Genomic DNA, 13,461 nt, shown 5'->3' with positions numbered 1-13,461 from the left:
AAACACCCAAAAATCCAAAAAACCCGAATTTCACCCCAGGGCCCTCAGATCCACCGTTAAACCTACTTGATACCTATCCGATAGCCCCGATCGACCCCTACTTACACCTCAACCATTAGATCAGACATGACCATCAGACCCAAGACCTCCCAAAATACCTATCCATAAAATTTTAGCTCAAAATTCCTTTACTTACCCCCTCATCAAATGAAGATTCCATTTTGACCTCTCTCATTAACCTAAACACTCAGAACCCAGATTCCCTTGGTCATGACACATCCAAATCGATCAAATCACACCATTAAACTCTGGACACATCCAACCCATTTGCTCTTTCATCAAGCCAAGATTTTGTTCCGAAACATCCTATTAACCCAAATTCCTACGGTCTTTACCCTCTAAGGCTAATCAAACCTCACCATCATATCCCGTACACCTCCAGATACACACCTATAAAATTTCAGCCCAAAACACATTTGTTTACGGTTTACCCCTCTATCACACCTAGATTCCGTTTTAAAACTCTAGAATGATCGGATTCCAAATCCTTCCAATCTGAGCCCAGCTGGCCCAATCTAACCTTACCAATCACCTCAGACTATTCAAAAAACCCTACCCTGGGAAATTCACCCAAAGTTGCCTTTGTCAGCCCCTCGATCACATAGATTCCATTCCAAGGCTCTAGACGAATCAAGCCCTTTCCAAATCCACCCGATTCGGGTCCATTTAGCCCAATTTGTCCCTACCAAACAACTCGGAATGTCCAATAACCTCATCTCGTCAAATTTTAGTAAAAAATACCCCCATTTATCCATCCATCTGGTAAGATTCCGTTTTGGCCAATTTTATTGGCCCGCACACACAAAACCCTTCTCTGCACTCAGACTAATCTCGACCCTCCATTTTTTGGCCCAAAAATCCCAACCATCCATAAAAAACCCTGGTTTATCTCCTGGACCCGGTTTAATCCAAACGTCCCAAGATTACAAAAAATGCCCCCGAGTTTCCCAAAAATTACGAAACTGCACTGCACCTTACTATTTAAGCAAACCTAACTTTTTTAATTCAGGGGGATCGGCTATTAACTCTCCCTTACCTCTTGACACAGCGGCCGATCGACGATGGAATCCCTCCCCCATTCTCCCCCTCTTATTTTCTCTCTTGGCCACTCCCACAGTTCCCCTCTCTCGTCTATCGAATCGGAACCTAGTCTACTGTTCACTCCTCTTCCTCGTGACGGGACCCAAACTAGTAGTGACAACTTATTCGAGTGTGATCTATCTGAAGCATCATCTTCTATTTGAAGTTTCTGTATACATTACTATTCGAAGACATACTTTGGGGCCGGGCCAAGTGAAACCCCCTATGCATCGATCAAGATCCGCCGAATCCCCAAATCCACTGCTCATCTTCTTCCAACACTCGACACTTTGAACTAGCAGTTGCAAGCGAATTCAATCCCCTCCACCTTCGGCCTTTTTCTCCCTCTCTCTCTTCTTCTTCTTCTTCTTCCCCCTCCCCTGTTTTAATAACCACCTCTGCAACTCATTGCAGCGTTGACTTAAACAGAGTAGTGGTGAGCTCCTCTCCCCGATCCATTCTCAGCCTTTTCTCTCTCGACTCTCTATCATTCTCTCCCTTTCCTTCTCTCTTTCTCAATTTTCTCTTCTACCCCAAGAAAACCATTGTTCGTCATCTTCTTCAAACCCCCAAATCTGAATGAGCACAACAACGGTTTGATGTTCACAGACCACCGTTCCTGAGTTAGATTGGTGTTCAACCTTCATCTTCCCCTTCCAGCTCTGGAATCATTCCTGAGCGTTACGTCCATTGCAGCTTGATGCCGAGCTAACTGAGATTTGTCAGTGGCATGGTTCGAATGAAAGCCAAGATCAGATCAGGAGTCGATTATGATAGCAATCATTGGAATTCCTTCTACTCATTTTCAGACTAACTTCACGACGTAAATCCTTCTCCCTATCAATCTCTCAAGTTTGACCCCGGTCATTGTCACCGTGCATTGACCAATCCTCCAAAGCGAGAAAGCTCCCCCTATTGTAGTGTACATTTTCAGGCAGGCTAAATCCAATCCAGGTTTTTAACCAAAGAAAATTCCAATCCAGGTAAGTTCTGTTCTCTGATTTTGTTTACTCGTCTTCTTTTTTACCTTCAATCCCTACCTCAATAATGGTCTTCTCTCGAACATTAGAGATGACAATGAAGTTCTGAGCCATTCTCTGCATTTGTGTCGATGGGGAATATGGTAATGGATTCACTATACTGAGTAAATTTATTTGAATTGCAATTGTTTTTTGGTTTAGCCTTTTGGTGGGAAGAGAAATTGAACTATGATTTCGATTAAAAGAAAAAAAATTAAATATAGGATTGATGACAACAATGAAATATGAGGGCAGAGAGGGATCTTTTGTTTACAAATGTAGAATGGAAAGGAATGATTAGCCGGGGAGGATAAATCACCTTAATTACAAAAGAAAAAAAGAGAATAAGAAAATAAATAATCAAATAATAAATAAATTAGGAAAAAAGAAATGAAATGGAGATGTTAGTACAATTGATTCAATCGTACTTAGGTAATAGGAGAAAGAATAAGCTACTAATAAATAGAAAAAAATGTAAAAATAAAAAAAAAGTCAAGAAAAAGAAAAAAGTAAAAAAAATAATAAACATAAGATGTAAAAGATTAAAAAAAATAAAAAAATATATAAACAAATAAAATAAATAGCATTTCATAAGAAAATAACAAAAAAATAAATAATCAATAAAATAAAAAAAGGAAATAAAGATATAATAATAGTAAAAAGATAAATAAAAAATAAAAAGGTTAAAAATAAAATCTTAAATTTTGAAATAAGAATAAAATAAATAAAAAATAGATAATAATAAAATAATAAAATAAAATGGGTGGAATTTACTTCTTTATTGGTTTGTCCTTATGATTTGCTTTCTTTGTCTTTATGTTGTTTGATTAATTACATATCTGTGATCATGCTTGTTATGGAATCTCATGTGGGCCCCACCTATTGGACCTAGGAGAGGGGTCCCTGACCCCTTCCCTCTCCCATCCAAGTCTTACCCGGACTGGTTTAGCCGGTGCCTTAGGCTAGTGGAGTCACTATTAAAACAAAACGGTTTTGAAAATCATTCTCGGAGGTCCCATCACCTCTATTTCTGAAACTGATGGGTGGCGACTCCAATCCAGCCCAAGTGAATCGTTTTTTGACGCTCACACTAGTCAAGGACTTATATTCTTAAATTTGTTTCTTATTGGGACACTTTCTTGTAATTTAGTATTTAAGTCCTATTGTTCTTTTTTGGTTTGGTATCCACTTGTCTCTACCAAAATGCTGCACCTTACAAGATTTGTTCTGCAGTACTTGTTTCATCCTCATGCTCTACGGGTGAGACGATAGTTGCAGATTCTGATGTGGAAGTGGACACAGCTGCATCAGATCATGTGACTGAAGCTACTCAATCAGAAGAAGCCGTAAGACATGAAGTTAAAGGGAAGATATCTGTAGATCATGCTTATACTGCTTCACAGAAAGTGCAAAGTTCAAGTTTTAGGACCGAGGGTGGTGGCATTATCATCACTAAAAGTGACAAGCTTATTGAATCTGAGACATCTGAAAATCAAAATTCAGATGTTATATTCAGTCAAGATTTGGTTGTTATAGATGCCAAGGCACCAGCTTCAGTTTCTTCCATGACAAAAAGTGTAGTGGTTAACTTCAAATGCTTTAGAAAGGTAATTCACATCTACGACAATGAACTATTTCATCTAATCCTGATTTTGGACGGGATGCTATGCATTTTTGCTTCTTAATTCCTGATTTTACTTGAAGCCTTTGGACAAGGAATTGGCTTGGTTAAGTTGCTAGTCTGCCTAATATGAATTTTAGTTTTGCTTGATGAAAATGTCAAACCACCTGCCTCCCCACTCCCCTATAATAAAAAACTGAGTTCCTGGCAACTTCAAGTCTTTGCAGTCTCTTCCTACTGAACCAGGTGTTAGTAAATCTATTGAAAATCCTTGTTTCCAGGCTGGAAGGAAAAGGAAGAAAATGGGCATACTAATGAGTTCCTCGTGTTCCTACAAAATTTGTTCACCACTTGACTAATGTATTGTTGATTGGTTGGTTTGAAGTATCCTAGGATGTGTTAAATTCTGCTAGTCATGACTCATAAGGTAGATAATCTCTGAACCTCAGTTCAAAGGATATTGGTTGAGATTCTTATAAACTAATGTTGACAGTTTGCTAGTCTTTATGTGTGATTTGTTTTCTATATTTCAGGGTATATGATATTTCTTAACCTTAGTTCTCTCTAATTGTTAATATGGGTTTGCAGAGAGAGACTCAGCCAGGGAATAGCTTCAAAGATCTTATCCCATTTTCGAAATACCCATACAAGTGAGAACTATATTCTTTATCTCAGCTCTAGATTCAGCAACATTTTAATGGTTTCTGGAAAATATTGAGGCTCTACATGTCTGCTATATGCTTCTTGCTGAACGTGATAGTGAATCTGACTATGGGAGTGAGGTGGCTGAATATGTGAAAGCAGAGAAGAAGCAAAAACAAATGGAAGCTATCGCAGAAGACTTGTTCAACAATGAGAAAGTGAGTAGAGAAATTTACACTTGTTTTAGTTTCACTAGTGTGAGAATTTGCCTAAGATCTATTGCTGCTTTTGAATAATCCAAGCAGAAAAGGAGACGCGGACCGACTGGTCCATCAATTCGTGAATTTTTGACTCGGGGTTGACAAAAGGTAAATTGGCTTGCTTTGAGTTTCTATAAATTAAGGCGGTGTTTGGTACCATGATTGTATCGAGTAGAAATGGTGCTACATCTGTGCCACATAGGCATCTAAACTTCAGCGGCCAATTTTCTGTTTGGTTGGATGCTTTTTTGAGCCAACAGTTATAAATCACTTTGCATTGAAACCCATGCAAGGGGAGGGGATGTTTGAAGAAATGCCAAATTGATGATTCCTGCTTTGGGAGGCAAAGTCTCAATGCCCTGATTGATGTGGCACTGATGTGGTACTAATACGGATGACAAGCACATTCCCAGAAACTATAGAACATGGTACTTCTGATTCAAGTAGAAATGGTGTTTCAACCCAAAACACTTTAGGTTGAAACATCAATGGTATCAAACACAACAGTGCTTTTAACTTTATGGTGATTAGAAATTCATTTTCTTAATGGTATTATTGAACTTTTACCTCATGTTCACAGTGATCATTAATTTGGTTGGCACGAGATCCATTTTGCACATAAGCTTGTTCAAGGTTCTTGGTTTAGTGGAACCTGCAGCACATGACTCGATTGACATCTGGTAGTTCTCAACGACCTCAATGAATCTCAGCGCATTCTGTAAATTTATTGGTTCTGAACCCATTTTGTCATTGTAAATGTCTTTATCAATATCCTTTTGTGGGACTTCATGGAAGTTGTGCCTTGATCATGGGAATTTTTAACGATCATAGAATTGAATCCATTTGTGCCATGTGTATCACGACGAGTATCAGAATCTGAGACGGCTACAAGGTAGCAGACTTTTTTAGAAAGATATAATTGAAAAAGTTGTTAATAAAACAGCAAATAAATGTGTAAAATAGCGACATTAAGTCCCATAGATAGGCTGTGTTAATAAAACAGCAAATAAATCCATTTGATCCCTACTCGCCCCTTTATCGCTAAAGCATCAGTCAAACTGTGACATTCTAATTTCTTAGAAAAGAGGATCCCAAAAGCGGTTAATTCCACATTCAAATAGAATAATTGCCTTAGAAGTGGTTTATTTAAACATATTCAATCCACTTTGAAATGATACAAACGTGACTATTTATATGATAGACATAAAAAAGTTAAAATGAATTTATCAAATAAATAGTAAATATCAATTAACGTGAGTTGCTGTTTACAAATAAGACTTCATTTAATCTCTTAAGTCATATTAAATACAATATAAATTAATAGTGATTTTCAAATAACATAGGTCATAATAGATTATAAATTACACAGATGTATGACCCATATTAATTTTTCTAATTATTATTTTTTTATAATTAAATAATAAATTTCATACTAAAGCATACTGTAGTTGCTCTGTATTTGCTTAGTAAGGGGCCATTCTCTAAGTATACATGAAAAGTTGGTGTTAAACCTTACGAGTGGCTTCCATTGCATTTGAGTTATAATCCAATGTACCGTTCTCACCAATGTACACTATTATAGGTTCCATGGTTTCATATTGCACCTGAGGCTCCATTTGGGATGAGTGGAAGTACACTACGAGCGTGTTGAGTGTTCAGTGCAAACACAAATATACAAGGTTTATTGCCAAAAAAAAAAAAAATTTGCTAGGTTCCTGAAAATGACAACGTTTGTATTTGCACTCTTCCTAAACAGAGCCTTAAAGATCCTTGCATTCCTCTTCGGCTCTTCCCAATTCATCCAAATAATGACTACTGCCGTACTACTGCCTTAGTCTATTTTTACATCTCTCTCTCACACACACTTGGCCAATTAAAAGTTGTTGAACAGAACATTTGCAAGAACCCACCTGCACCCGGAAAGAGAAATTGCTTCTAAATTCAAATCCTCAAAGTGGTAAAAAGACCCTTTGGTCGATTTTCTAAAGAGGCAAATATGTGATGTGAAGATAAACAGTAGTAAGGTCACCTCTTTTGGAAGATGCCATTAGTACTAATTTTTTCATGTTACAATTCCTAGCAAAAGGTCTTCTTATGGTGACGGGTTTGCACCAAAAGATGTTGCAACAAGAGAGTGAAAGAGCAAAATGCATGAAAAAAAGGAAGCATGGGAAAAAGAGACCAGGGTGACCAACCAAATGCACAAATACACTACTAAAATGGCTCTTATTGTACATGCTTTTCAGAAAATGTGTATAGCCAGATGATTATTTGTTGTGAAGCGAAAACATAAGAGAATTAAAGGAAAAAAAAGGCTAAATAGAGAAAACACAACTATTAGAGACATGTTATGAATAAAAAGAAAACACAGTTTTAAGGCAATGTGCCAATTGGTTAGTTAGTAAGACCTCCTGGTGGTTGTAGTGGAGGCCTGTGGTTGAATCCCGCCTGCACCAGGGTTGGGGGATGGGTGATCCCCCAGTTGTATAGCCCCGTGGAGAAAAAAATTGGATATGGTGGAAAAATTTAGAATTTAGATGTGCAAGGAAAATTCAGAAAATTTTGATGCAAAATTATGATTTATTTTTATTTCAAATTTACAATTATTTTGTTTGATTAGAGTACAAATGAAGTAAAACAAGAGCTAAAGCAGAATAAAGTAAAACCCAAAACAAAACTAAACCAGAATTTGCAATCTTTTCATTTGCACCTTTATGCATTTGTACTAGTGCAAATAAAATTGCACTGCAACCAAACAGAGCCTTAACCTGCACATTCAGGGATGAATCGTTTGTTCCAGCCATTGAAGAGTCTCCGGTGACTGCTTCAATGGTTGGATTTTGCCTTTGACAAATGGATAAACAAAAAGAAGAAACCACACCATATTTCTGCAATTGCTGCCTCATATGCCCTTTTTTTTTTTGATAAATTCATATGCCCATTCTTCCACACTAGTTGTAACATTTGCTTCTGAAGGGGATCATTCTCCCCCATCAATAATTTGTTCATTGAGAAGCCCCTTTCAGCAAATGATGAGATGAGATAATTGTTTTTTTTTTTTTCGAAAGGAGTTAAATTGACTCTAAGCTTGGTAGCACGCTTACAGTCAGGGGTGAACAAAAAAAACCGAAAAATTGGTTACTCGAATTGGTCGGTTCAGTTTTGGTTCAATGTTTCTAAAAAATCGACAGTTTTGATTAACCATTTAAAAAAACCGGCAGTTAATCGAACCAACCGATATATATATATATATAATATTAATATAAACAATAATATATATTTATATTAATATTATATATTATTTTTTATTATTTTTTGAAAATCTAATAAATGTCGAACTGAGACTTTTCAGTTCAGAAGTAGACTCTAGAGTGTTCGCCAGATTGGCGAACAACTAGACTTTTCAGTCTCTCTCTCTCTCTCTCCTCTCACTCTCTCAGACTCATTCTTTCCCTCTCTCTGAGCTCTCTCTTTCGACTCTCACTCTCTAAGATTCATTCTTTCCGTCTCTCTCTCTCTCTCTCTTGACTCTCACTCTTCGTCACTCCAAAAAATCAACGGATCAATGGGCGACGGCCTTTGGCGCTCCAATTGCAATAGCTTCAACGGACCAACAAGCGACGGCCTTTCGGCGCTCCCAATTGCAATAGCTTCAACGGACCAATGGGCGACGGCCTTCAGCGCTCCCGAAAATCAATTTTATTCTTCGTTCTTCCCAGGTCCTAAGCTCTTTGTATTTCTTCCACTCTCCCACTCTCACTGTCTCCAGTTTCTTTTTTTTTTTTAATTTTGAAGTCATAAAAAACCGGAAAACTGAACCGCGGTTAACCGGTTGCATCAGTTCAGTTTTGGTTTGGTTAAATATGAAAATTGAACCTTGAGCACCCCTACTTAGAGTTAAATTGACTCTAAGCTCTTGTCTTTGGCCTTGTCTATCAAGCAGTAACTTGGGTTTGGGTGACTGCCACAATGCACTTTGCTTTTGAGTTAATATTTCAGTGATTCAACGAGGAGACCAGAAATGAAGTAGAGAAAATTGAGGCAATGGTAAGAAGAAGAAGAAGGAAGAGGGAAGGAAGGAAGGGAGGAGAGGGAGTGACTGGAGTCCGGACTAGTTCAATTACTCTGTTATGTGTTGTTGACAAAGAAAGACTATAGGGGATATAAAAAGAAGAGGACGGAAAAACAAAAACAAAAACGAGAGAGAGAGAGAGTGTAGGAATTTACAATGGGGAAAATGTAAAAAAAGAAAAAAAAATGAAGACTTGGATTTTTCTTTCAAATTACCAGATATTTCTATTTAGAAAATGATACTTAATCCATAGAGTTTTATGCTTGTGAGAGGAACTCAACCCTTTTAGTCATTAAATAGACTTTGCCAGAGCTAGGAGTCGATTTTATTCCTTTTACTGTTTTTTTTTTTTTTTTTTTTGGGTATTTGGTGTTATGTATCGTTAATAACTTCAACCAATCCCCTTGACCCCTTTTTCCCCAAAGTGCTGGTTGCGAGATTTAATTCCACATTAACACTAACACTAGAACAAACCAATTAACACACGAACGAACCAGCCCTCGGTTGATAACTCCTTTTACTGGTTCATGACTAAGCTTGCCACCGTCAATTGGATTCCCTGTTTTATTTTACATAGAATACTTGATAGTTTGAAACTCAATCTACCGAAGCTCTAAATACTCTTTTAGTGTCCAACACTAAGATGAACAGTGATGTTTGTCTTTCTCTTGTTTTTCTTCTCAACAGCGAACAAAGTAGGGATGAGAAGAGAGTAGAGAGAGAAGGGGGAGGGCGATGCGAGGCTGGATATCGCTCACACTCACACATCTCTTTATTTAACAAAGGCACATTTTGAAATTTGAAAAATAATTAAGGGTAAAAGAGTCTTTTTGTCCAATTTAACAATGATACGTAACAAAAAATGAATTTCAGGGTTTGAAAATTTAGACACTTTAAGTAATTGTTAGATACTTCAGGGGTATTTTAAGTAATTAACCCACCAAAACAATACTACATTCCATAACACACTGTTGTATCACTTGCTACACCAAAAGAATACCACAAAATTGGATGGATTGTGTTTGTAGGTGATGGTAACAAAATTAATTTTTGAAAAGATAGATGGGCTGATTCGGCTCCAATAAACAAGCTTTTGCTTTTGAATAGAGACTCCTCTGACAAGGAAAATGAAATCAAATCCAGTGAAGTCATCAAGCATGATAGAATGGTTTAGAGAGAGGATAAAGTTTGAAATTTAGTCCCTATGCATGTTTGGAATAAAACTAGACCAATTTTCCTCATTCCTTGTTAAAATGAGGATAAGATGATTTGGTGGCTGGACCCTAAAGGAAAATGTTCTATTAAATCTATTTACAAAGAGGCTAGTGTGTTTGAAAGGGGTTTAGGAGGGCCTAACATCAGCGTTTCTAAATCGCCGTTGGCCTGGACGCTTGGGCCGTTTGGCCCAACCGGTTCTGTCTTATCCAAAACCCAGAATCTGATAAAAAACTGTTGAAAATTCAACAAACCATTGATCCAGATGGTCGAACCATTGACCAGAACGGTTCTGTTTCCGAGTTATTTTTTAAAACGTTGCCTAACATAATCCTCAGTAGGATGTGGGGTCTTAGGGTTCCTCCTAAAATCAAAACTTTTATATTCCTTCTTTTGAGTTCTCTGCTACCCACTAAAGCTTTACTTGTTGCTAGAGGAGTTCCCATTGATGAGGATTGTAGTATCTGTGGTGAGAAATAGGACATTGATCATAATTGTACCTTAGCTAGGCAAGTTTGGCTAGCCATTAACTCTAACATTATAGGCCCAGAGGAGAATGATTCTTTAGTCTTACATTGGTGGAGCAATTTGAACAAGGGTAGCAGAGTAGAAGGGCATATGCCTCAAGAAAAGTGTAGTTTCATTCTTTGGTTTCTATGGAAAAACAGGAATGGAAAAAACTTTTCAGAACCGGTGCTTTCCCCTTCTATCATCATAGAGAGGGCTCAAAACTATTATTTGGAATCAAAATCATGAGATGCGCGATGCACGGGACCCACATCTTGTTAAAAGAAAATTGTGGAGACAAATTAGATGGAAATACCCTAGAGATGGGACCATTAAAATAAATTTTGATGCCTCAAGGGATGAGAGTGGTGTTTGCACAATTGCATGTATTGCTATGTATCATTTGGGGGATGTGCATGATTCCAAAGCATACTCTATTGGATTGACCATGATAAATGTTGCTGAAACTTGGGCTACTTAGGAAGCTCACAACGTTGCTCAAAATTTCAGAAATCATTCTAAAAGTATTGAAGGTGATTCCCTCGTAGTGTTCTACTGTTTGAAGCAGTAAGTCAAAGCTTCCTGAAGATTGAAGAGTATTATGGAAGATTGCTTGAGGCTGGCTGGGTGGCTGCAATGCGGTGTCTCTTATTCTTATTCATTTCGCGAAGCCAATCAAGCTGTGGATTGGATGGCATGGAAAGCTTTCTTTGTCCTTTAGCCCCCTCTCCAATTTATTTTCTCTCCTTAGTGCTCTTTTGTGTATCTGTTTAAGTGATGTTTGGGGCCAAGCTACCACTCGTCTTGTGTGGCTCCTATTTTTACCCACAAAAAAAATCACGAGTTAACATTACAGTTTTGTACATCAACCCCATGTGTATGGAACACTAGCCTCTTCACTCATAATTGGTTACATAACAAGTGATACACAGCCATGCGAGCAGCAGACCCTGGGTGCTTTTTGATTAGGTCCAAATGACTGTAAGACTCACATGACCTAGTGTTATATGGCCAGATGAATGCATTATAAGCTAGATTATCTTCATTTCTTTTGTAGCACAAAGAGTAAAGGAATGCATTCTCTTAATGATCTCAATGTATAAACTTGCTTTTCTTTTCCTAGCAGAAAATTGCCTTTTTTATAGTGACCAAATGCATAAACTTGCCATCTTCTTCTAGTAGAAAATTGCCTTGTTTCAGCGATAAAATGCATGAATTATCTTTCATGACCACAAAGAGTAAATCTTTGCTACGACATTGTTGTAGCGCAGGGCTAAAACAGAAAATCATGGCCTTGGATCTATTGCAGTGGCCCCATCAAGAAGTCACTTCATGGATACCACACTGTTGTAGCAAATGTGGGTTGAATTGAACCACAAAAGCCTCTCCAGGAATGAAGAACCTCCAACAGACACCATTGTCATTAGAAGTACATGGGGGCGATTATGGCCAAACCAACAGGCGAGCTGAGTCAATGGAAAGCCATATTCCAGGCTCTGATCATTCACCCCATCAAAACCTCTGAGAGCATCTCCCAACTGAGTTCACATCTGTGCCCCACAACATCCCACAACACATTCCTGCCGTGTATTGGGAATATCTCTTGATGATGACATCATCATTTCTGGTACTATATCAGAAGATGTTCCCAATACATGGTGAGGATGTGCTGTGGGACGTTGTGGGGCACCCCCTTCGTGGGGCGTAGAGATTTGAACCCGAGTCCAGCTTGGATTTCCTACCCACACTAATCCACATGGCATCGCAGCCATACATAGGGAACATTTCCTGTGCTTCTATGTTATGCATGGGAGATGGTTTTACTATTGGGCTTGTGTTTAGTTTAATCGGTTTAGATTTCTTGGGACCTTAGATTGTATTTTTGGGCATGGGTTTTCTTGGAGAAACCAATGTTTGTATTTTCTTTTTTGTTTTCTTTTAATAAGAAGAGTTCAACTGCATTGCATATATGAATATTTGTTGCATTTTGAATCAAGATTTCAATCAATCACGTTAAAGATGTCACATAATCTATTTACTTTTTTATTTTGCATGTTTCACAAGGTGTATTCACCATCAAAACTTCAAGAACTTTAAAAATGTCAGCTGTGGCGTATTGTTTTATCAGTTGGTTCATGTTTTTTGCTTCATGGTGCAGTATATGCATCATAGATTTTGCCTAATAACATTTACCTTACCTAAAACAAAAACAACTGACGGAAGTTTATAAATGGGAATAACAAAAGCAAAGAAATCAAATAAGACCTTATCATAAGTAGAAGACTAAAATACAGGCTCAATCAAATTTCTGCCCTAATTTGCAAAATCCCCTATCTCTCTCTCTATTACAATTAGAGCTCGTATTGAGAATTATATATATATACACACAAAATGTTTTGTATATATTCCCTGGACCTCAAAAACTAATCATAGCACGACACCACTATATGTGAACCCGGTCACATTAGGGGTGTAATTTGTGCAGGCCCAACCAGAGTCCAACCCAATATAGCCATATTCGTCAGGCTGGGCTCAAAACCTTTGGCTTTTCTATTTTTTGAGCTAGGCCCTAGATTGAAAAGTTTGGATTTTTCTATTTTTCGAGCTGAGCTCGAGCCTAGGCCCTAGGTAGCGTGAGCCCTTCTCGAACCCAACCCGATCTTAGTCCAACCTAGGCCCAGTCTCACTATACACAGGCTTATATGCACATATGGATTGATATATGCATGCATATGCACACACATACAATATGCATGGATGCTTATTTGAAAAATATACAAAATTCCTATTTAAAGGTTTAAATTTGAGTACATTGGACCGGACATATCCACTTGAGCCCAATTGACCAAGGTTAGCCCAGCCTGGTCCAGACCCAACTTGAATATGTCAATTTTCAGTTAAATCTGGGCCCCAAATTTAGGGTTGGGCCCAATACTTTGCATGGAACCAAATGGACCCAAATAACTTTATAATCCATTTATATGT

The 13,461-nt window shown here is 37.8% G+C and overlaps 1 protein-coding gene across 3 annotated transcripts in view; it reads left to right on the top strand.

Moving 5' to 3' along the window:
* NBS1 (nijmegen breakage syndrome 1) overlaps positions 1-5,533 on the top strand; it is a 30,294-nt gene extending 24,761 nt beyond the window's left edge. For 2 of the 3 annotated variants that reach the window (XM_088977096.1, XM_088977095.1), the window contains exons 10-14: positions 3,393-3,766; positions 4,369-4,430; positions 4,541-4,640; positions 4,728-4,790; positions 5,263-5,533. In XM_088977096.1, coding sequence (XP_088833222.1) covers positions 3,393-3,766; positions 4,369-4,430; positions 4,541-4,640; positions 4,728-4,784 — 593 coding nt within the window. In that variant the 3' untranslated portion in view covers positions 4,785-4,790; positions 5,263-5,533. Of the gene's footprint in view, positions 1-3,392; positions 3,767-4,061; positions 4,208-4,368; positions 4,434-4,540; positions 4,641-4,727; positions 4,791-5,262 lie in introns of those variants that run through there. The other variant, XR_016109724.1, reaches the window with a different exon arrangement.
* Positions 5,534-13,461: the final 7,928 nt, after the last annotated feature.

This window comes from Nelumbo lutea, chromosome 3, assembly GCF_056320005.1.
Source record: "Nelumbo lutea isolate HS-2025 chromosome 3, American lotus-T2T, whole genome shotgun sequence".
Lineage (NCBI taxonomy): Eukaryota > Viridiplantae > Streptophyta > Magnoliopsida > Proteales > Nelumbonaceae > Nelumbo > Nelumbo lutea.
This window is presented reverse-complemented; position numbering and strand designations above follow the sequence as displayed.